Genomic DNA, 22,719 nt, shown 5'->3' on the forward strand with positions numbered 1-22,719 from the left:
CATGACCACCCAAGATTCAAACGCAGAGATTTCCAAGTTGTTGTTTTTTTCAGAATATCACCAATTTAAAAATCTGTCACAAGAGGGACTTGGGTTTTGTGCAGCCATCAAAATGCTAACGTGCGGAAGCCAGTTTAAAGAAATGGAGTGTGTTGGGGGAGGGGCCTTGTGTAGGCCCACTCACTGACATTTCTAGTACTGAGGAAATATCATTGGTTGGCATCTGTACAGAGCATCTGAACACTACAGAGTTGGTATTTTAAAGTACCAGCTAAATATAAATAAACCAATAATGAATTGCTCAGACAATCTTGAACCCAGATAGCATTAGAAAGCTGAAAGCCCAATGAAATAACACTTTCACACTTAAACTCTGTGGCTAAATCTTGTCTGTGGCTAAAAACAGATGGTCAAAGAAAAAGTGCTTTACTATAATTAACTTTTCCGATTTGAATGAAGGGAAATATATTTATTAAAACAAAGCTGTTTGCTGCTTTATGCAGGTGCAGTGTTCAGTCAGCAATGAAGTGGGAGGGGCGGGACGGGACGTGGTCTTGTGTCTCCACCCAAGTTCTTAACTAAGCTTCTCGCTCTCTCTAATACTGCATTCTGTTTCTCCTTTTGTGCCCTGATTGTAACCCAAAATCTATGAACTAGAAAAGAATGTCCAATTGAATAAGTTGCATTTTTTTTTCCTTAAGCACTTTATGCAGAACAATACATGTTCTTCTGGTAGTGTTTGGATACTATGATTTTAACACATGCTAATAAAAGCCAAGAAAAAATTGTGGCAACTTCTAACAAGGAGTCTGTTTTCCAAATATCTAGAACATTGGGAAACATTAGAAGGTAATGTGTACTGGCTTTGGGAATCTAGGATTCTTGGTGAATGAGAGGCTGAAAAGTGACTTTGCATTTCACAATGGGGGCCAGTGCCCTAGGGTGTTTCCTAGCAGCTGCCAAGGGCCTCTGCAGGAGTTGGGGTTTCCCTCTTCCTGGTCTTTACAGGGGCCCATCCCAGCCACCAGGACGCCCCCCTCCCCAATGTTGTGTCCATCCACTCCGTCCTTCCCCCTTCTTATCTCTGCCACTCCCACTGCCACCACCCCCTGGACTCAAGCCCAGGGTTTGGCAAATGACCAGCGCCCTGCACTTGCTGTGCGCTGCCTTCTTTCCCCGTCTCTGAAATGTAGGGAGGCACCTTCTGTCTCTTGGCCTCACTAGAACCGGGGGGAAAGCCAAGGACACCTGCCCTAGAGCATGGGGGTTGGGGGAAGATGGTCAGGAGGGGGTTCCCCTGCCACAAGGGAACTTGGAAGCAAGGCCTGGGAAAGGGGGACTGATCCCAGATCCTGATGGAGAGCCGACAGAGGGAGCTCCCGACACCTTGCCCTCAGGCTAGAGCCTGGGCCTGCCCCAGCAGTCCTGCCCCTTGGCACAGATTTTCCCTATCTTTGGGCAGGGAGGTATGTGTCAGTTCCCAGCTTGAGGGAAGTTTTGGTCCATGACCTGGCTCCCTCAAGGCCACTGTGTGGCCCACTGAGCACTTTCCTCCCTGGGTCCTTGCAGCCCCTGCTCCTGGCCTTGGCTGTGCCAGAGGGTCAGCCTTCTCACTGAGTGGAGGGTCAGAGCCAGTCCTTGGGGAGGAGCCGCCTCCTTGACTTCCTGGAGCCAGGCCTGCCCTCCACCCTGTCAGGCACTCACACCCAGGAGCTGAGAAGCATTAACACCTAAAACGCCGCCCATCCTGCAGGCCTGGGGTCTCTGCCCAGGAGTCCCCTCCTCAGACGATGGACAGACATTTCAGCCACTCTCGAGAGCCTTCTCTTCCTCCCCTTCCACCCCACCCTCATTCCTTCTGCCAGGAACCTTCTGGACTCTGAGAAAAGAAGTGCCCTGCCATGTGATAGAAGGAAGAGGGGTGTCACTATGCCTCCCACCCTCACCCTGTCACCTGGTATCCCTCCACCCCCCCGAGCTCTGCCACTCCCAGCCACTTCCTGGGAAGGCCGGACGGCTGTCACAGACACCAACCCCCGTCGCTGCCACACACCCAGGCACAGTTCGCCTGCCTCCTCTTCCTCTCCCTCCCCTGCTGTCCGAGGCCTTGGTCGCTCCATTTCTCATCTCTCCGATGATGGAAACTTGGCTTCCGGGCTTCTGGGGAGATCAGATAGCTGTCAGCTGGGTGTACCCCAAGCAGCAGAGCCACACACCACCCAGGCTGTGGAAGACCAGGCAGAGGGCTCCGCTACCAGTGCTGAAGTGAGCACAGGCCAACTGAGCCCCCCTCTTGAGGCCACACACAAAGGGAAGAGCACGGCCCCGTGGTGGGCTGTGTGTGTGGACCTGGAACAGTGGATTCAACCTTCCTGACAGATTCTGTAAGGATGGCGCCACTGAGTCCATTGTTTTTCACGGGGGCCTGTACAGATGAACACAGCGGGCAGGCGTGTTTCTATCCAGAGGTGACACAAGGTCATGGTAAAGGCAGCCACCCACCTGGTGTCAGACCTTGGTCCCCACATCTGCAGCCTGACTCATCCCTCTGTGCCCGGGGCCAGCACTGAGGGCCTCGCGCTGCCGGCTGGCGGAAACAATGAGACACCCATAAACAGGCATCCTCTGGGAGCTAACCATCCTTTTAAAGAGCTTCTTCAAGTCATAAGTGCGAAGCCCTCTGGAGCAAACCAGCAAATGAGAAGGAAATTTCTGCCATTTGCCTTGTGATTTAGAAGGACACAACCTTTTCCTCAGTCAGCAAGGAAAGAGTATGGCTGGGCTCAGTGAATTTCCAAATAAACCAGAGAGCAAACCAGTCAGAGGAAGTGGCTGTGCAAGTTACTAGTCACAGGGGTGGTGATGGTTACTCTTCACTGAAAACCCCATGTCCCTCAAGGGCACGCCATGGAGGGAGGGCTAAACCCGGCAATTCAGTGAGAGCTGGAGCCACCTCTGGGACCTCTTCGGTTTTAAAATTAGGCTTTAGCCAAAATAAACCATAGACATGGGAGAAGGGGGTGTCAAGAAAATTAGAGGAACCCTGGTGCCAAATGTAACCCCTGAGCCTTGCTTTATGAGCATGGCCCAATTCGTGGTGAGCTGCAGACAGCAAATCTGGCAGCATCCCAGGACGGCTCGTGTGGCCGAGGTGGGCAGCATGAAGATTTAAAGCTGATTTGTGTCTGCCCCCATGTCAATAAGCCCCGAAGTGTCACAGGCAATCTTGTTGCACTGTTTTCAAGTTCACTATTACCAAGTTAAGGTCTAAAATGGTTTCATTCCTAAAGGAGATTTATTACTGGGGAAACACTGCGCTCTGTAACTCAGTGTCCCCTGAGAGGACACCACATCACAGCAGGGTACAATAACTGATGTCCATGAATTTTCTAAAATGCCCCAGAGATGCCCCCCCAAAAAGTATATGTTACTCTACGTACTATTTAATCAGGCAAGAAAGTAGATTCCGTGTTTTTTTTTTTCATTCACAAGAGAGCGAAACCCAAAAAGTATTGATGCTCAAAAGAGGAAGTTCCAACCCTGGAGGTTTCCTTATGTGCAGCAGATATAGGTGCACCGACGCTTTGCCTCGTGGCCTTGCCCGGGTCATGGGCTCTGGCACGACAGCTCAGCCGCCTCGTCCACATCCTCAGGGAAGCACAGCACCTTGCTGGGGCCCTCGGCTCCTGCAGCCTTGCGGCCTGTGGGACGACAAGAGTTCTGTAGGACCTCAACCAGAGCCCTGTCCCTCTCCTCCGTCCCTCACACTGTCCACAAAGGGACAGCGGAAAGGGCGAGCTAGCTACATCGCAGGCCTTGAGGCAAGGGGTCACGGTGGATGGAGCGGCATTGAGGGGTCCTAATACGTGTGCTAGGGACTAGGAAAGAATTAAGAGAGGACATAACACTGGTTGAGCACTTCACACGTGTCAGGCCCCAGGCTGAGAACTTCACATGCTTTGTCTCCTCTCACCCTCAGGAGAGCTCACTGAGGAAGGTGCTTATTATGGGATGGGTGGGTCTATCATCATCTCCATTTCACAGATGAGGAAACTGAGGTCCCAAAAGGAAAGCAACTTTCCTAAGGCTATTCAGCTAATAAATAGTGGAGCCAGGATTCAAACCCAGGATTGTCAGTCTCCAGTGCCCAGAAAAAGTGCTGGGCACCGTGAAAGCACGTGCTGCTCCTGCCAACTGTGAAGGCATGACACACACACATCAGACACGTGGGCAGAACACCAGCACCTCGGCGAGGCTGCTTCAAGGTCATGCCTGCGGGAAGCTGTGCACCTATTCCTGAATGTGGTCTGGGCTCAGAATCTTCTGGAATTGTTCCCTTTGCTCATTATCACCTGAGGCCAGAAAGTCAGGCTCCTGATCTCCCAACTCTCCTCAAGAGCGTTGTCGAGTCAGACCTCCTTGTTTCCAATCAGCCCCGCAAAAGGGTGAAGATGTCCTGTGACTCAGGACGTGTAAGGAAATGCATCGCGGGCTCTCTCTGAGGGCAGTTCCCCAGAGGAAAGCTGGCCCTCAAAGTGCCACCAGGTAAGAGTTCTTCTCTGCAGAGGATGGCTTTGGAGAACCACTTGCACTTGGATGTGCAGGCTTGGGTCTCTGATCCACATGAAGCCACACTTCCCAGGATTTCTCAACTCCCTAAACCCCATGCCCCTCCTGCTCACCCCTCAGCTGGCCATGAGCAGCAAGTGGATGAGACAAGGGCCAGCAGGGCTCAGCTCCCATCCTGCCTACCCCCACCCCTCAGACCACCTGTTCTTGCTTGGCTGGATTCAGATCTTGAGACTGCGAGGAACACATCAAACGTTTAGTAAACTATATTGGTTAAAACCCGAGCATTCAAGCACACAGAGGTTATTGCCATTTCAGAGCAGCAGGCAGCCTTCTCCTGAGACAGCCACCCTCATGTCCTTTGCTCTTCCCAGGACATTCAGCCCCTGGCCCATTCCGCCTCACCTCGGGCTCCCGCCCAAGATGTGCCAGTGCCACTCGGTGGCAGGAACAGCCCAGGCCTGGTGACTGCTTCCGCTTGTGGAGGGAGGTAAGTCACGTGCCCTCTGAGCCCCCAGGGTTTCTCACCCAGATGTGAAGGTGGGGACGACCCAGCACACTTTTCCCAAAATGTGTGGGCTGAGGTATATGAGAGTCAGAGCATCCCAGGGCATAGGGCCCTGTGTGTCACCCTCTGCTTCTCAGTGACCCCACCAAGGGCTTGGTGGAAGTAGGGGGTGACATCTGGCCTCTGCCTTTGAAGTTGGCTTCCAGAAAATGAGTTAAATTTTCCCTGTGGTTTCCGTAGGAGAATACAAAGTAACTTTGCAATGAGAGTATGGCTCCAAAGTAAAATGCAGCAAAAAGTGTAACAAGGTAAAAAGCAATACTGTTACTCTGAAAACGCAACCGAGCAGGACTGCTGCTGCTGTTACGTAGTGGCCCCTGTTTTCCCAGCAGGCCCTTATTAGATGGAGCACTTGGTTACCACATAGTTGTTATCAGTCTCCCCACGTGCTCCCTGCAGATTTAATAAAGAGCAGCTCTGCCTTAATGACTCACCCAGAGGGGCTTCCAGAACCTCATGTGAAAATTTAAAACTGGGGAAGAGCAGCGCCAGTTCCCAGCGGGCATCTTCCGAGTCCTGGCTTCCATGGACTGCATTAAAGGGCATTTCTGTGCCATACTGAGCCCGGAGACTGGGAACAGACAAAATGAACAAGAAACAATTATTTCATTGGAAGAGAAATTTTCTGCTCTGGGGCAACACGGCCACCAGCTCCCAATCAGCAGCTGACACTTCTGTGACACGGCTTTCTCTCTGTTGGAAATGCCGAGAACAGCAGTGAAGGCGAGAGGAACTGGCATCTATTCCACCACGGCAGCGTACTGGGCACCCTGCCAGTGCCTCCCGTACCTGATCTCCCTTCATTTGTGCCACAGGGAGACTCTGTCATGATCCCCAGTTTAAATATGCCTGAGTCATGGTGTAAGCCCAGGAGCTGCCACTGTGTTGCTGGCTAGCATCCTGCCGAGGGCTCGCTACAAGTTGGCATAGTTAATCCCCCCACCCAAGACCTCCTAAGATAACATTAATATTGCTAGGACTTCCTGCATGTCAATATTCTAAGTACTTCAAATATACATACTTAACATGAGGCATGTCCTGTTATAGTTCCCATATTTCAGATGAGGAAATTGAGGCACGGAGGGATTAAAGCATGGATGACCCAAGGTCACAGTTAGTGAGGCTCAGAAAACCTAAGACCTGAACCCTGGGCCATCTTTCACTGGCCCAGGCTGCCTCGTACATGAGTGTTCCCGGCCCTCTACAACTACAAGGTACAACCGCAGTTACTTAGTCTCTTGCTAATTTCTTTCCCATTGGCTGGGCCTCTCTCAGCTTCAAGGGCAAGACACAGTGGATTTGGCGTTGGTGGTGCCAGGCTAAATATTCACACAGGGCCAGGGAGCAGACCGAGGCAGCCCGGTGCTGTATACAGAACAGGGTGCTCAGGCTCTCAGGGACTCAGGACACCTTGGGCAGGGAGTAGAAAATGGGGGTGGGGGTTCAGTCTACAATGTAGATTCTTAGGCCCCACCCAGAGTCTCTGACTTGGCAGGCCTGTATGGAGTCTGGGAATCTGCACTTCCTGGATGAGTGTGGCAGGGGGCTCTGGGACCACGCTACGGGATCCTCTGGCTGCAGAGAGAACAGTGAGGACTGGATCCAGCCACAGCCTTCAGAAGAGGGGGAGAGGCCACAAGGAGGCCCCAGTGAAGGGCTGGGGGCTGGATCAGAGGGGGAGGATGTCAGGGTCTCCTAAAATCCCTAACAGAGAGGTCAGGGACTCCTCCCACATATAACAAAGAAGGAGCTCCGTGGCTGTCAAAGAGCCTCCTGTGTTACCCACGACTCTGGGCTGAACCTGGAGCAGGGCTCTCAGCTTCCTTGGATGCAGGTTTTGAGATAGATAAAAGGACCACAGCTGGTGACATCACCTGTCAGGCTGCTCCCTCCTGGCCACATCGGGGTCACAGGGTCCCATGAGGGTTCGCCAGGCAGTGACCACGTCCTCGGTACCCTCAGTCCTGGTGAGGATCAGGAGGCGGCTCGGTCCACTGCACATGTAATGGAGCAACTTCTCAAATGCCTCCTAGCACAGGGAGGGGGAAACAGTGACCCAGGCCTGCAGAGGGTCAGCGGGCCCATCCCACCCGCAGGATGGGGGATGGTCACCAGCCGGCAGGCCTGTGGAGGGCTCCAGGGAGCTGGGGCAGTGATGCCCAACTACACCCAGAGAACCTAGATACAAGTTAAAGGCAGAAAGATGAATCTTTGAGTTCACTCATTTGGGGTTGAACATGAGATTAGTAAATTAGGTGGGGGCATTGAGAAGACCAAATACATGGGAGTCATGTGGGTGTGGGATGCAGTAGAGGCTTATTTGGGGCAGTGCCTTGAAGCCTGTCCTCCTTCTTCAAGGAAAACTCAGGCTTCCTTCAGGGAGCAGCCCTTCCCCATTTCACTTGGTCCTTGTCGGGCTGACAGCCACAAGGCCTATCCACCCGTCCCCACACATACCCCCTCATCTGAGAGGTGGGGCCCAAGCCAGGTCAACTAGACCCTCCCTCCCCAGAGGGTAAGAAGCAGAAGCAGATGGAATGTGGCTGAATCTGAGTCACCCAGCGGCCGCAGCCGCAGTGACTCCCTGGGATCCCTACCCCCACCTCGGTTTTCTCCCCACACCTTCCTCGTGCAACTCCTTCAACTCTCTTCAGTTCTGGGAGGCACGGAGTCTCCTTTCAATAAATTCCTTATTTCATTGCTTATGTTAGAGTCAGAATCTCATCCTTGCTGCCAAACAGCGTTGAGCTGATACAGCCTAGAGTCATCATTCTGAGAGCAAGTTCCCGGCCCACCTACTGTTCAGACTCTTGAACTTCATTATACTCTTATTTTCTCCCAGACTAGTATCAATCCGTAAACATAATGTTGGAGACAGAGAAAGAAGTGAGAGTGTGTTGGAAGCAAAGGAGCTGACCTCGCCAGCTCGGCGCTGGTAGAAAAGTCGCATTTCTTCTTCCGTCATGGTTCTCTCTTCGTTTGTTAAAATGTCGAACCCGGCTTCCTGGATCTGCAGAATATATACATACATACTCTGAAAGGGTAAAGCAAGCCCAAATTCACATTTCGATGTGTTGAAAGTAAAAGATGTTGGAAAAGGCAGCATGAAAAGCAGTGGAGACCCTCATCCTCATCACATCTGTCCCAATGAGATTTAAAACGTTTAATTTAGTCAAATGGAATTTTAATTAAGACTCCTTAAAAGCCTTCTCTTCCCCTCAACCCAGCTATGTGAGCCCCCCCACCCCATGTTTCCACCAGGGAAGACATGATGGTGGTCCATAAGGTAAGTGCCCTCTCTCTTACCTTCATGATAATCTCATCCGTCTTCCCATGCACCACCGCGTCTGGTTTAATGATGGCCAAGGTGCAGGCCTTCTCTGATGCAACTGGAACAAGCCGGGGATGGTGCTGTCAGATGCTGGGCTCACAGGAGGCTCGCAGGAGGCCCTCCCCAGGGACCTGGCCACCCTGCACACAGCCCCCGGCCTCCTGGCTGTGCTCCTGCAGACCTGGACTTTAGTGGATGCAGGGGTCTGGCTCCAGACCCCAACCTCAACCTGGCTGCAAGGGACAGAGACATGCAAGAGACACGGACCGGGTGTGCGGATGGCGTGGGGAGGGAGAGAGATGCAGGAGGAGATCAAAGATGACTCAGGAACAAAACCCCAGAAACAACCAAGTCAGCCTGGAGCCGGGAAGAGCTGGAGCAGAGGCAACGCAGGCCGGGCCACTCTTGACCCTTCCTGTCACCTTCTAGTGATTCTTGGTCTCTAAGTGCTGTCTATACTGTGTTCTCCTCTCACTCCACTGCCTCCTTTGCCAGGGCGTCTTTTTTACTTTCCAACAATGTCTCCAGGCAGCACACACAACTAAACTGCACCTTCAGTCTTCGCGTTGTTCAAATTCTCCAGAGAATTGGCCAGCTAGCTGGCGCCCAGGCACCAGACACAGCTCACAGGCCAGCCCACTGCTCAGCGACCCCAGGTCCGACCAGCGGCGGTGGGGCGGGAGGGGCCAAGTGAGCGCAGGCCCCCGCGCATGCCCAGTGGGCGCCTCTGCGACGCCGGTTTGTCCCGGCCCGGCCTTGGTGAGCTGCCTGCGCGCTCCACAGACTGCATCCCCCGTGGCCTATTTCCTCAACTTTTACACGAAACCTGCCAGTCTCTGCATCCTACTGTGGAAATCTAAGAATGTGGACTGCAAAGGTATGAATCATTTTAAGCCACCAGTCTATTCATTTTGTGTGTGTGGGTGAGCACCATGTCTAACATCCCGTGAACACTTGGACTTTAAGGAGCTCTTACAGTGAGTTCCCTTATAAATTGACTGACTGACCAGAGCACCTGGAGGTGGAGAGCAAGAGGCCAGAGCGGAGCCGCAGCCTGAAAAGGAGCGAAAGGAAAGAAAAGCCAAGGAAGAGGGGGCTGCGGGGAGGCCAGAGAAAACGAGGACAACGAGAAAGGTCGCGACGTCTCCACACCAAACGAGGAGGGGGCTTTGAGTAGGAAGACGCTGCGGAGGGCAGCCAAGCCTGCAGAAGGATGCCGTGGGCTATGACTGGAAACCGCCCGGAGGAGTTGGCACCACCTGGGCACTGGAGCCCCGGTGAGAAGCAGTGGGGGGAGGAGGGGGCCCAGAGGCCGGACCGCAGCGGGTGGGCCGGGGCCGGGTGAGGGCAGCCCCAGGACTGTGGGCCCGGTTCAGGACCAGGGCCCTGGGGTGAGGAAGGCTAAGGGGAGTGGCAGACTTTTGCACAGGTTTCTAGGAGATGAGTCTTGATTTGGGAGGAAGTAACAGGGGCAGGGGAGGGAAGAAAGAAGAGATAATCTCCAAAGGAGGCATTAAACGAAGCCAAATCGCTGATTTCCTTTTCACACTTTTCTTGGTCTCCTAAACATCGCCTCTTCCCTTGTTACAATCCAGCTCCGCCAGCCCTCATCAACCACATGAGAATAAGTGGCCTGTTTTGGGCAGGAGGCAGAACTTCCTTCTCTCTCCAGCTGGGTTCCCAAACGGAATCCTGGCTTCCCGGTGTCTCAGTGACCAGGGGGAGCACCCCCTGACAGAACAGCCTCTGTAACTTCTGGCTTCTCTTCACACTCTCAGGTCAAGGTGTTCTTCTCATACTAAAGGTTCAGGAAGAACTGCGGTGCCCAGGAGTGTGAAATCCATGGGTTGATACTTGGGGGATACGGGGACGAGGGTGCAGGGCTGTGGGGAGGGAAAGTGTTCAGTACAGAAAAAGGTGGAAGAAACTCTTTCCGTCAAATAAGGACTAAGGAAGCACCAGCATCATCACTCCCCCTTAGCAATGTTGCTCCTCTCCCATTTTATTAAGGGAGTCTTTCCTGATGCCCGGCGATTGCCATGAAAGTCACATGTCATGTTTGAACTTGGTCAGAAAGCGGTGAAAGGTGCCTGAGAGGCTATTACAGGGCAGGAGGAAGACCTGACACTGTATGTTTGAAGTCAGGTGGCTGGAGACCATTTGGGTCATCTTCCCAGAGTTCAGGCTGCTCAATAAACTGGTGACTCGTATATTTTTTAAAAAACACATCAAATCTGAGTCCACATTGCCTGTTTGCCTTGCTTGTTGGTTCTGTACTCACCCACGTCCTCGTCTTCACCATCGTCCTTTTCGTGGGAAAAGCATTCAACTTCATTAGAAAGAGCCTCATCTTTAATCTAATACAAATTAGTCATGAACAGAAAGGTGTCAGCTAATTGAAATTCCACAAAGACCTTCAAAAACCGACAGAAGCTCAAAAAGTAAGGGTCCCCAATGCAGAGCAAAAGAAGAGAGTCAAGTCCTGGAAACTTGACAAGATCCTTTTTAGTTGTTGGGTGATGGTGGGGGGTGAGAGTGTTTGAAGGCAAGGGAATCCATGCTGATCTTAAGGTTTAGATTCTGCCTATTTTCACAAGCATCACATAGAAACCAGGGAAAAAGACAAAATAGAGAGTTAACAAGAAGACAAAGGAAGAATTGATATGCAAGCTATTATTAAGCAATTGCCTGTGCAGTGCAGGGAGGTAGGAAAGAGAGAGGTCGTTTATTTATGGAGGAGGCATAAGTGTTGTGATTTTCTTTCTTGGGGAAAAATTGCCAGTTTTCTTGGGGAAAATATAATTTGGTTCTAACTTATTCTATAAAAACAAAGTTTTGCTATTTGGAACTGAATATGAATTGGAATTGAAATGGACATAGAACGGGTTAAGGTTTGTTTGCAGGTGCTCAGAGCACCCGGAAATACTTCTTTCTACCTAAGGTGTGTCAGTTTTCAAAGGCTGCTGATTTATTTGTGAAAAACTTGCAGTCCATGTTGTCATGGAAGTAATTTATCCAAGTCACAAGCAGTGCTGACCCTACTTCTCGTGGTAATGACGGAGCTTAATTTCTAATTAAAGAAACCTGGGATCGCAAGTAAAACTTGGGAATGTGAGGGGAGGGCGGGTCCCTAGGAGAGATTTCACCCTGAGGCTGACTCCTCCTCCCCGCTACTGGATTCATAACTATTTTCATTTCTGAATTCATTGTCAGGGTTCCAGAAACCCTTGTTGAGAGAGAAAGTGGGGAAGAAAGGGAAATGGATAAAAGATGTTAGAGTGTCCTGGATGAAGGGGACAACTTCTTAAAAGGGGGTTTCACAGTGGGCAGTGCCAGCCTTCAGGGGGCCCGCCGCCAGGGTGGGCATTTAATGCTGCTTTCTGTGGACAGTGAGGAAATTGGTGGGGCAGGGGAGGGACCTGCTGGCCTGGCCTAGGAAACATTTGTGAGCTGGCCGCCCCTAGGACTGCTCTGCTTACCACCCTCCGCTCTCCGCCTCTGGCCAGCACCCTCTTCTCTGCCTCCAGCTGGTCAAGGATGGTTTTCTGCAGCAGGGGGGCGTCTGCTCCTCTAACCACCGCCACCAGGTCTCCTCCCTGGAACACAGCCCAGATGGTTGGCACAGACGACACTGTATCAGCCTCTGTCCAAGAGTGTCCCAGAGGTTTGCTTAGGACCATCCCCAAGGTCAGAGTCCTCCTTGGACCCCAGGCCCACAGCTTCATCCACTTCCCTGCCTGCTACCCCACGCCCCTCCCTTCAACACTTCCTTCAGGGCAGGAGGGAGTTAGCTGCGGGAGGACTAGGGTCCACTGGGTTGTGAGTGACTAAGGGCGGCCTCTCCATGGCTCCTTCGCTCAACAAATATCAGTTGAGCACTTACTATGCCAAACACCAGGACAGGCAGAGAGAGAAACACTACACATGAAAGACAGAGTCCTCACCCTCAGTGAATGGGGGTTCTAGTGGGGAGAGAGGTGGTCAGGTCAGAGATACAATTACAGTAGAATAAGCTCATTGCTTTCATAGGGGTATTTGGAATTTGGGGCAAGAATCAATTCCCAACTCCATCTGGGGCGATCAGGGAAGACTTCCCGGTGGAGGTGGTGTTCCTGGTGAACCTGAGTTTCCCGCTTTCACTTTTTCAGAAGTCTGGATGCCTGTCACTCACGAAAGTCCCATCTCACCCCGAAAGGACCACCACTATGTGACTGAGGCACTGCCACGTGTTCCCACACGGCCGATTATGTTTTTATGCTTCAGTCCCACCCACCACGGGCACAAGGAAGCAAACCGCTGTCATCATGATCCCTTTTCCGCAACTGAGCTCTGATGCTGGTTCAGCTGGGAGCACGTTCATCTCAGCACTTCCCACCTTCCCCCATACCCACCAGTTTTCATCATGGAACTTCAGTCTCCCTCCTGAATGTCAAAACTCATATTATACATGTACCTTCATTTGTGATACTTGCCGTATCTGAGAGCTGAGGGACCGAAGGTTGCAAAACTAAACCACCCTGGCCAGGTGGGCAGACCCCAGTTTCCCTGACTGTGCAATGAGGGGCTTGACCGGGTCAGGAGGAGAACAGCGGTCAGCTGTCTTCAGGGACTGGCAAGTGACTAAGCCCAGGAAGCCAGGTGTGAGACAGGGGACTCTCAGGGGCCTGGAGCCCAGCATGGATGTCACACCCAAAGGCATCCAGATGATCTTACAAACGCTGAACCACTGGGCTGTCAGCAGTCGTCCCCCTCATTTCTGACTTTCTGTCAACATATCTTCACAGTTTACAATGAGCAAAGGTAAATGCAGAGCTCGTCCGCCCCACGAGGGGTATTCACATCTGCTGAAAGGTCCCCTGTATGGAGCTGAGGGTGGGAATCTCCACACTCTGCGCTCTGAGAGTCAGACCTCAGTCGGGAGTGTTCATGAGCCAGAAGGAACCCACACATCTGAGTGACTCCTCCTCCTTCCTGTGTCCTGTCCTTGGGAAGGCCGAGCCCAGAGCGACCGCCAGGGGCTGGGCGTCCACCCCAGCCAGCCCATGGGCAGGGCCCCTGCCTGTCCCAGTCCCAGTCCCACCTACACTGCTAAGATTAAGGACGTCTGTCCACAACCAAAATCACAGTCCAGGAGAAGATGCAGTACTGTCGTGGATGAGTGAGGCCTCTTGGTGACTGCCAGTGAGAATTAATGCCAGAAAGACGCATCTATCCCAGCTCTCATGATCTGCTACCAGGGATCTGAAATGTACTTACTGCATAAAACAGAAAGGTCGGCTCACACCTCCCACGGTATTTTTCGAGGACATCGAGACAGTCCGCTTCTGCCTAAAGAAAACGAGCTGTCAGCGGGGGCAGGAGGGTGAACAACCATGAAGGACAACACCCGTGTGCCCGCGCGCGCGCGCGCGCGCACACACACACACACACACACACACAGTGATGGCCCTCCCCAGGCGGAGCCCTGGCTCACTCTCATGCTGCTCCTTCTAATGTCTTTTCATCAGAATCTTAACAACTGTCCTGTCAACATATTGGTAAAACTGTTTGCCAGTGTACTTTTTTGAAGAATAAACTCAGGAAGAAATGACAGCTTTGCCTGCTCCAGATGGAAGGAGTCCCCCCACACCCTGTTAACATCCCACATCTGCCCTGAGTGGCAGCAACAGAGGTGAGGTCCTGCAGCTCTGCCTCCAAGTCTGACAAGGCCCTTCTGCCCATGGACGAGGTTCCCTATCCAGGCACCCCCTCCACACGCTCCAAGAAAGCCTCAAAACCACGTCTCCAGAGAGTGCCAGCCCTGGAAGCCCAGCTCTTGGAGAATCAGCGTGAGGTCCACTCCTGCGTCTCCAATCTGCACCTCAGACCCGTGCAGCACATCCAGGGTCTCATACACGTTTCTCTGGAATCCATTCCTGTTTCCATGCATTGACCCAAGTTAACATTTGCTAGAAGTTCCCCTTGAGGGAGCAGAGGATGGAAATCATAAACCCTGTGCTCTGACAGTGAAACTTCAGGGCTTCCAGTGTGCATGAGCCAGGAAGGGGCACTTGCCTGAGAGTGGCGGGACCCCCCCCCCGCCCCCCGCCAGCCACAGTATCAGGAGGCAGCCCCACCCACGTGACTGCCAGCCAGGCGGGGTTGGGGGAGTCCTCCTCTCTGGAGACACTGATATCAGCCAAAAATCCACAACAGATGCCTTTTCACTAATCTGAAAAGGGCCCCTCAAACTTCCTGCTCCTGTTTTTCAAATTTTCCATGTTTTCACAATGTTGTGCGACATTCTGCCGAGAGAGGATCTTACTAATGCAAAATGCAGGAGGTCCAGGCCCGCTTCCATCCTCATCTTCTGGAATAGGCTCGCCACGGGTTTGCAGGGGCCACACCAGCCTTGATAGACGTCGACAACTGTGTGGAACCCAGAGGCAGGGGCGTTCAGTGGGCACCGGCGCCCAGCATGTCGGGCAGAACTGACGCCTGCACGTTCTAACCCTTCCGGTGCACATCTGTTTGCAGGGACATTTAATGGTTGAAGGGATTTATTATCCCAGCAGAGAATGAGTGAGCACGGAAACACAGCTTTCTCTCAGTCTTCTGATCTCGGTGTTCCGAATCCTAAACACAACCAGGTAAGTATGGTGGAAAATCACTTCCTTAATGTGGATCCTTTACCTTAAGAATTTTCAGCTACATTCAGGGTCAGGCCTAGCACAGAGAGCCCCTCAGTAAATATTTGAATTGGACTGAAACTATCTCTTCTAAAAGGAAGAGGTGACCTGTCAGCATACGATCAACTCTTAGCTACTTTGATCATAAACAGCGTTCATCTTTCCCCGATGAGTTAAAAGTCACTTACTTTGGGTAAAGGAGAGCTTTCCTTGCTTTATCAAATCAACATTGTTCTCCTGGAAAGTGAACCTGATAGAGACCTAGGTGGAAACTGGGGTGCCTTTTTCTGCTTTGGCCCCAGTCTCTGGAATAGGGTGGTGCCAGGTGTGAGGGACTCTTTTGTCTGATTGCACTAGACCTGCGTCTGTAAGAAGCTAAGCAAAGCCAACACATATGCACGGGACACAGGTAGGACATACCCTGCCTGGTCAGACGCAGCAAGTGCTAGATTGTGACATACCGGTGGTCACATTTTAGAGGAAGGATGTCTTCCTAAAGACCTCAGCACTCACAGAGCTCATGCCTGCCACACAGCTGGGCGCTTCTGTTCAGCTGCTGGAGCACATGGTCACGGGGAGAGACTGCAGACACTGCTTATTAACTATCATCCCTGCCAATCTCAATAGCATGCAATTTGTGATTTTACTTTTCGAAGATTCCCATTTAAAGTTTTTCCCATCATAGGAGAATGATGAATAAAACATGACGTAAATTATCGTTATTAAAAGCAGCATCGACTTCGGCAGCACTGTATTCACACTGCGCTGCTGGAGTCAGGGGAGGAAGCTCCCCAGTGATGAGGAAACTTGCACTGGGCACCGTGGAACGTGCCAGGCTTGGACCCAGAGAGGGAGGCTGTGGGGGGAGGCATGGAGGGGGTTCAGGGGCCGCTGGGCCGCTTGCTGAGCCAGGCCAGCCGGGCGCTGGGCTTTGGGAAGTGGAGGCAGAGACCACTGAGGAGTGTGGAACGTGGATTTGAGGAGTTCCATCCTGATTTACTAGGCAATGAGGATTCACAGTAAGTTCTAGAAAAGAGGGGGAGCTAATGTTTACTGAGCTACAAGAGGGCATCTGTCCTTTTTCTTTCAAAAAATCCAGAGACATAGGTATCATTATCCTACCATAGAAATGAGGAAGGAAATAACCAACCCGAGGTAAAATTAACTTCTGAAGCAGTAGAACCAAGTTTTGGACTGAGGTTTATCTCGTGCCATCGCCTGGGCTGTTTCTACTATTCCAGGGAAGATGCATGCAGTCAGGAGTGTTGGTTAGTTCAGTCAAGCAAGTGAGTGCAGGCTGGACCTAATGCTTCTAACAAACAGAACAGGGCAAAAGCAGTGGGATGTCGCTTTTGAGATTAGGTTACAAAAAAGCTATGACTTTTCTTTTTCCCTCTCTCTCTCTCCTTCCCTCCCTGAAACCTGCTCTGGGAGAAGAAAGTTACCATATTTTGAGTTGCCTTAGGGAGAAATTGATGGTAGGAAATTGATGTCTCTGGTCAACAGCCAGCGAGGACCTAGGTCCTGTCAGTAGCCACAGGAAAGAACTTGGAAATGACCTTCTAAGATCTGCCAAAGCCACATGAGGGAGCTTGGAAGTAAATTCAACTCTAATTTGAGCCTTGACATTCCCTGTCTGACTCCTTAGCTTCAGCCTGGTAAGGGACCCAGAGCCAAAAGTACCCAGCTAAGCAACACCTGGATCCTGGATCCACAGAAACCAGGGGATATATCCTTGGTGTTATAAACCACTAAATTTTGGGGTAAACTGTTGCTCAGCAACAGATAACTGATACAAGGAGGATAGGGACCAGGAGACCCGGTGACAGTGGCTGTGCCATTTCCTGATGACTGTAGTTCCTGGTTCCACTCCCTTGGGTTACCTGGCTCTCCTTCCAGCCAGTGAGTTCCAAGAGACCCCATATCCCTTTCAATACATTCCCCTTTTATGCTTCAGGTAATTACAAGAGGTTTCTTTTCCTTAATACCAGACAACCCCTGAGTATGACAGTCAGATCTAAAACAAGGGAACCCTGTTATCTGACAGTACTGACTAGTTTCCTGAACTGAACTGTCAGATATTCAAGCATAGATATACGCTAAGAAATTACCTGGTTCTTTATGTATGAAACTCAGGATTATAGGAAAATGATGCTCTTTGCAGCTTTTCTCTTCATAGTTCAATATGTCATTTAGCAGTTTTGAAAAAGATGAGTCTAAAAATTATCTTAAATTACCGGTTAGTCCTTTGGAACTGAGCATTTCATCCCAAAGTTCCTGGGTGCTGATGTTGACCTAACATCAAAGAGGAACAAAGAATGTATTACTGAGGGCGCCAGTGGGAGACAATTTTAGGTTTTTGCTCCAGATTATCTATCCATCTATCTAGCTATCAATCATCTATCTTCTTTCTCTCTGTCAATGAAATAGTTACAAATATGGCTCACACTGTCCTCTTTCCTTAATCTTTTCTCCTTCTCTCTCTTCCTGCCTCCATCCCCAAGAGTAACCACAATCCTAAGAAAAATCTCATTTTTAAAAAAATTAATTTTTACGTGGTACTTGTTCAAAAAAACAATATATAAAATTGCTCTACGTGCATAAAGGTGCATACATAGCACCATACGTTTTGCAACTTGCGCTTTCACTCAACATTTAACGTTTGGTTTTTTTTTTTGGTGGGGGAGGTAATTAAGTTTATTTTTTAAATGGAGCTACTGGGGATTGAACCCAAGACCTCGTGCATGTGAGGATGCACTCCACCTCTGGGCTATACCCTCCCCGTCACTCAACATTTAATTTTGACATTTATCTGTATTTATGTACAGAGAGGTTCACATTCAGTTTTTCTTTTTTGTCTTTTTATACATTGTACGAGCTATAAATTCTATACGTGAGATACACAGAGTTAAACTATTACAAATCAATGAGTTTTGACAAATGCATTCAGCCAGATAACCACACCCCCATCACAATACAGAACATTGTATCAGCCCAGCAGGTCCCCTCCTGCCTCCTCCCAGTCACTCCCCACTCCCCACCCCAGGTAAACACTCATCTGCTTTCTGTCATGATAGATTCATTTTGCCTGTTCTAAAACTTCATATAAATGAAATAATACAGTGTGTCTTATTTTGTGCTGGCCTCTTTCGCTCAGCATATTTGGGAGGTCCATCTGTGTAGCTGTCTGTCAGTGGTTTGCTAACTTTTATTCCTGACCATGTTCCATTGTGTGATAGTATCATAACTGGCTTGATAGTTTGGGGTTGTTATGAATAAAGACATGAATATTCTTATTAAATCTTTTTTTGTTCATGGGTTTTTTGTTTTTTTTTTCAGTAAGTAAATACCTAGGAGTTAAATTGCTGGGACGTGGGGTAAATGTATGTTCAGTTTAATAAGAGACTGCCACTGCTTTTCCTAAAGTGGTTGAAACAATTTAAACTTCTACCAGTAGAGTATAGGAGTTCTGGTTGCTCCACATTCTCACTAAAATTTGGTGTTTTCAGTCTTTTAAATTTTAGCCACACTAATGGTGATATAGTGGTATCTCATTGTGGCTTTAATTTCATTTTCCTGATGACTAATGGTGTTGAGCACTATTTAATGTGCTTATCAACCATTTGTATACATTCCTTGAGAAGTGTCCATTGATCTGTCCATTTTCTTATATTGGATTGTTGGCCTTTTTATTATATATATATATAATATTTATATTATATAATATTTATATTATATATATTATGATATTTATATATATTTATATACTATATATATTTGGGCCCATGTTCTTTATCAGATACATGTATTATAAATATTTTCTGAGTCTGTGGTTTGCCTATTCATTTCCTTAACAGTGTCTTTTGTTGAGCAGAAGTGTTTAATATTGATGAAGTCTAATTTATCAAATTTTAGCTTTGTGGTTAAGGCTACTTTGTCTTCTTAGGAAACCTTTCCTCAAAGTCACAAAAATGCTCTCTTATTTTCTTCTAGAAGCTTTATAACTTAAGCTGTCACATTTAAGTCTGTGAGCCATTTGAAATTAATTTTTGTCTATATTGTGAGGAAAGGGTTATGGTTAACTTTTTTCCCATGTAGAGGCATAGCTGTTTCTGCAAAATTTGTTGAAAAAATTTATTTCATTATTAAATTGCTTTGGCACTTTTGTTGAAAACCAGTTAGTTGCATAAGTGTGGGTTTATTTTAGACTCTATTCTGTTTCATTTACCCACTTACCTGTTTTTTGCTGGCACCGTACTATTTTGATTACTGTAACTTTATAATAAGTCTTAGAATCAGCCAGGGTGAGGCTTCCATATCTGTTCTTCTTTTTCAAGATTGTTTTGGCTATTCTAGGTCCTTTGCATTTCCATATACATTTTAGAACCAGCTTGTCAATTTCTGCAATGATTTTAATTGGGATGCATTGACTCATTTAACCAATTTGGGGAAAAAACTGAAATCTTAATAAGAATGAGTCTTTCAGTCCATGAGCATAGTGTTTCTTAACATTTATGATTAAATCTTCCTTAATTTTTCTCAGCAATTAGTTGGATTGGTTGGAACTCATTGGGATTAGTTAGAATGGTTGGATTGGTTGGAACTGGTTGGATTGGTTGGAATTGGTTGGATTGGATGGAACTGGCTGGATTAGTTGGAACTGGTTGGATTGGTGGAGTGTCAGAGAGGTAGAAGTGTGTTCTCTCATTGCATCCTGTCAGGTGACACACAGTGTTGATCTGCCCTATTACTGATGATGTTCACTTTGATAGCTTGATCCACATGGTCTGTCAAGCTTCTGCAAGGTGAAATTACCTTCTTTCCCTTTGTAATTAGTAAGTTTTGTGGAGAGCTGCTTTGAAAATATATAAATTAAAAGACCATGACAATGATCACTCATTCTTAATACAGGTATGCTAAGGTCTTTGTCCTTTTAAAGGGGCTGGAAACATGTAACATCAGCAAATCCTCTATGGAAAGATCCATCTTTCTAAAGAAGCCATGCTTCCATGCTTTTTAGTTTCTATGAAAAAAAATAAGAAGAAACAGAGAAGTCTTCTCAATGCCTTACCTGAGACAAGAGAGTTGGACTTATATCATCCTGAGCCCACAACTAAAGTTCTGAGCAACATGACAGGGTTCAGAAGAGCCCTCACCTCCACCCACCCTCTCAGTCAGTGGCAACTCTCTGTGGTGCAACCCCCGTCATGGGCTGAGCCACACCAGTAGTGGGGCCAGGGCCATTTGGACAGTTGAAGAATCTCACTGTGAGGAGCAGCGCCGGAGCAGAGAGGTGTGGAAATATCTGGACTTCAATAAGCCCTAAGTGAGGTAGGGAATGAGTGGGGAGCGTGTGGTACCTTTTAATCATACTGTCTCCTGATGTCCTGTAATTTCTGGCTGAGTCACAGAAGAAACCCTGAATATTCTTAGCCAGAGAGAAGACAGGGCTCCTGAGCTGGCAAACCCTAGAGCACTCCTTCACGGAGTTGACCTGGTAGAGAGGTAATGCTTACATAGATGTCTCAGTGCACAGCCACTCTCCCTCCTCCCTCAGCAAATGGGAGCACTTACTGTGAGTACCACATTGAACTCAGAGCTCTGGGGAATATGCATGAAAAAAAATGGTGAAAAACGTAGCTACTCTCAAAGGGGATATAAGGCATAGACACATGAAAAGATAACCATATGGAGCAAAAATTTTAGCGCCACCACGGACAGCATTCAGACCAGCCTGGAAATGTCTAAAGGCGTGTCATCACAACAACCCTGCTGGCTACGTATTATCCCTTCTGTTCACACAGAGGACATGGAGGCTCAAGGAGGTTGAGGAAATCGTTCACCCAGCAGCAAGTGGTAGGACCAGGGTCCCACAATTGATTTATGGACAGAATATAGACGTAGGAAAACTTCCATATCTCTAGCATACTAGAACATCAATGCTGGAAGGCTCTTAGCGAGAATTCGCCCAACATCCTCATTCTGCAGATGGGCAAGCTACAGCCCAGAGAGGTTATGTAATTTATCCGAAGTCCCAGATTTGGCTAAGAGTCAGGAAAGAGCTGCATCAGGTCTTTGGGCTTCCAGTCCAAAGCCCGAAGCTTCCCTTCCCCACCAACCCCAGGCCCGGGCATGTGAAATTCACATGAAAAGTGCTGGTGCCACAGAGAACAAAAAAAGGAGAAATCAGATGCCTCAAGATGACTGCCACTTTACTCCCCAAGAGGTGCCTATAGCCTGAACACATATCCTGATGGGCTGAATTGACTATGAGACATTTTAAAGTTTGCTTTAAAGTTTGCTTAAAATGTACCCATATTACACATCATCCGGATGCTCTTATGATAAAGCCCTCCCTCCCAGTTCCAGGGCCCATGCCTGCATATTTTCACCATCACTTTCAAGTCAACCACTACTTATTGTCTAAGACCAGGAAAAAAAGAGCAGACGCTGGCTTATGGAGTCACCTGTCACAGGTGCAAATGAAGTAAGGTACTCTTTAATGAGAGTGTAGTGCATAAAATATCAAAACACATTTCCTGAATAAGTGAATGATTGAAGAGAGCCAGGGTGGGAGAACTGGGTCTCCAGAGAGTTGCTTGGTTACGGACACATGCCCAAACTCAAAAGAACCGATACCGTCTTCTTTCAGCCAGTTGTAATCATATTTCAACAAAAAAAGTCACATTGAATTATACTGATTCATATTTTCTTGGTTTTTTAGTTTTCTTTTAATTCCTGTTTGGGCTTTATGGTTGCATAAACTAGAAGCATGAACAGCTTATACCCAAGATTCTCTGTTTATGTTTAAGTGCACAAAAAATTTGTCATCACTGGAGGTCCGAGATAAGATTTTTTTTTCATTTAAGGTGGAACGGTGCAATGTTCAAGTTCGAGAACACTATCACCTACTGCTGGCAAACAAAAGATTGTTTTTATACCGCACTTTCTGCTCCACACCATCCTCCTTGACCTCCAACTCCAATCAAGTGCTGGAAGCAAGCTCCCCTTTGAGGCTTACCTGCAGGGCAATTTCCTTCTTCTTGCTGCCCATGGCTCTGCAAAGAAGACAGAAGCTCTGTTACTGCGGGCTCTGGCCGCAGCCTCCCAACAAAACGTTACGCTGATCAGCAAGCCAAGAAGAGCCTTTTTCGGACAAAGCTCCCGCGCCTTTAAGTGAATTCTAAGTGACAGCAAATAAACGCAGTGATGCAAAATGAACACCCCATGGGGGAAGCGGAGCTTGCAGCCCGCGGGCTCAGGGTTTTTGGCGGATTTGCGGAGCCCCTTCCACTCCCCGGGGCCGGCCAAGGGGCGCGCGCACAGGCCCGAGTTGGGGCTCCAGCCGTGCAGCCCATCAAGCATGGGAGGGCCAGTCGAGGAATTCGGGCAGGAAAAGGCCACAGAACCCTGCTACCCCTACTGTTCCGATTTATTCCTGGGAAACGGAGCCTCTGCAGACAGGTACACGGTCCTCAACGTGCAGCAAGAGTTTCCAACCGAGTCAGCTGAGACCCAGCTACGGTCGTCATGGCAACACAGCGCTACCAGGTAATAAACAAAAGTGCACATAAGCACGCCCA

At 49.1% G+C, this 22,719-nt stretch overlaps 1 protein-coding gene and 1 long non-coding RNA gene across 2 annotated transcripts; one reads left to right on the forward strand and one right to left on the reverse strand.

Annotated features, from left to right (window-relative positions):
* Positions 1 to 3,211: 3,211 nt before the first annotated feature.
* On the reverse strand, positions 3,212 to 22,719 carry NME9 (NME/NM23 family member 9). The gene is made up of 12 exons (XM_010976770.3): positions 22,560 to 22,719; positions 22,158 to 22,194; positions 17,374 to 17,431; positions 14,773 to 14,876; positions 13,725 to 13,796; positions 11,948 to 12,064; positions 10,750 to 10,825; positions 8,444 to 8,526; positions 8,055 to 8,147; positions 7,012 to 7,166; positions 5,572 to 5,708; positions 3,212 to 3,701 (listed from the first exon to the last, which is right to left on the reverse strand). The coding sequence occupies exons 1-12, from the start codon at positions 22,706 to 22,708 to the stop codon at positions 3,607 to 3,609; spliced, it is 1,176 nt and encodes a 391-aa protein (XP_010975072.1). The 5' UTR covers positions 22,709 to 22,719; the 3' UTR covers positions 3,212 to 3,606.
* On the forward strand, positions 9,098 to 22,566 carry LOC135322523 (uncharacterized). Its single transcript, XR_010383120.1, has 3 exons — positions 9,098 to 9,745; positions 12,617 to 15,097; positions 22,006 to 22,566. It is a non-coding gene; the product is annotated as an uncharacterized LOC135322523 (long non-coding RNA).

The sequence above is a fragment of the Camelus dromedarius genome, chromosome 2, assembly GCF_036321535.1.
Source record: "Camelus dromedarius isolate mCamDro1 chromosome 2, mCamDro1.pat, whole genome shotgun sequence".
NCBI lineage: Eukaryota > Metazoa > Chordata > Mammalia > Artiodactyla > Camelidae > Camelus > Camelus dromedarius.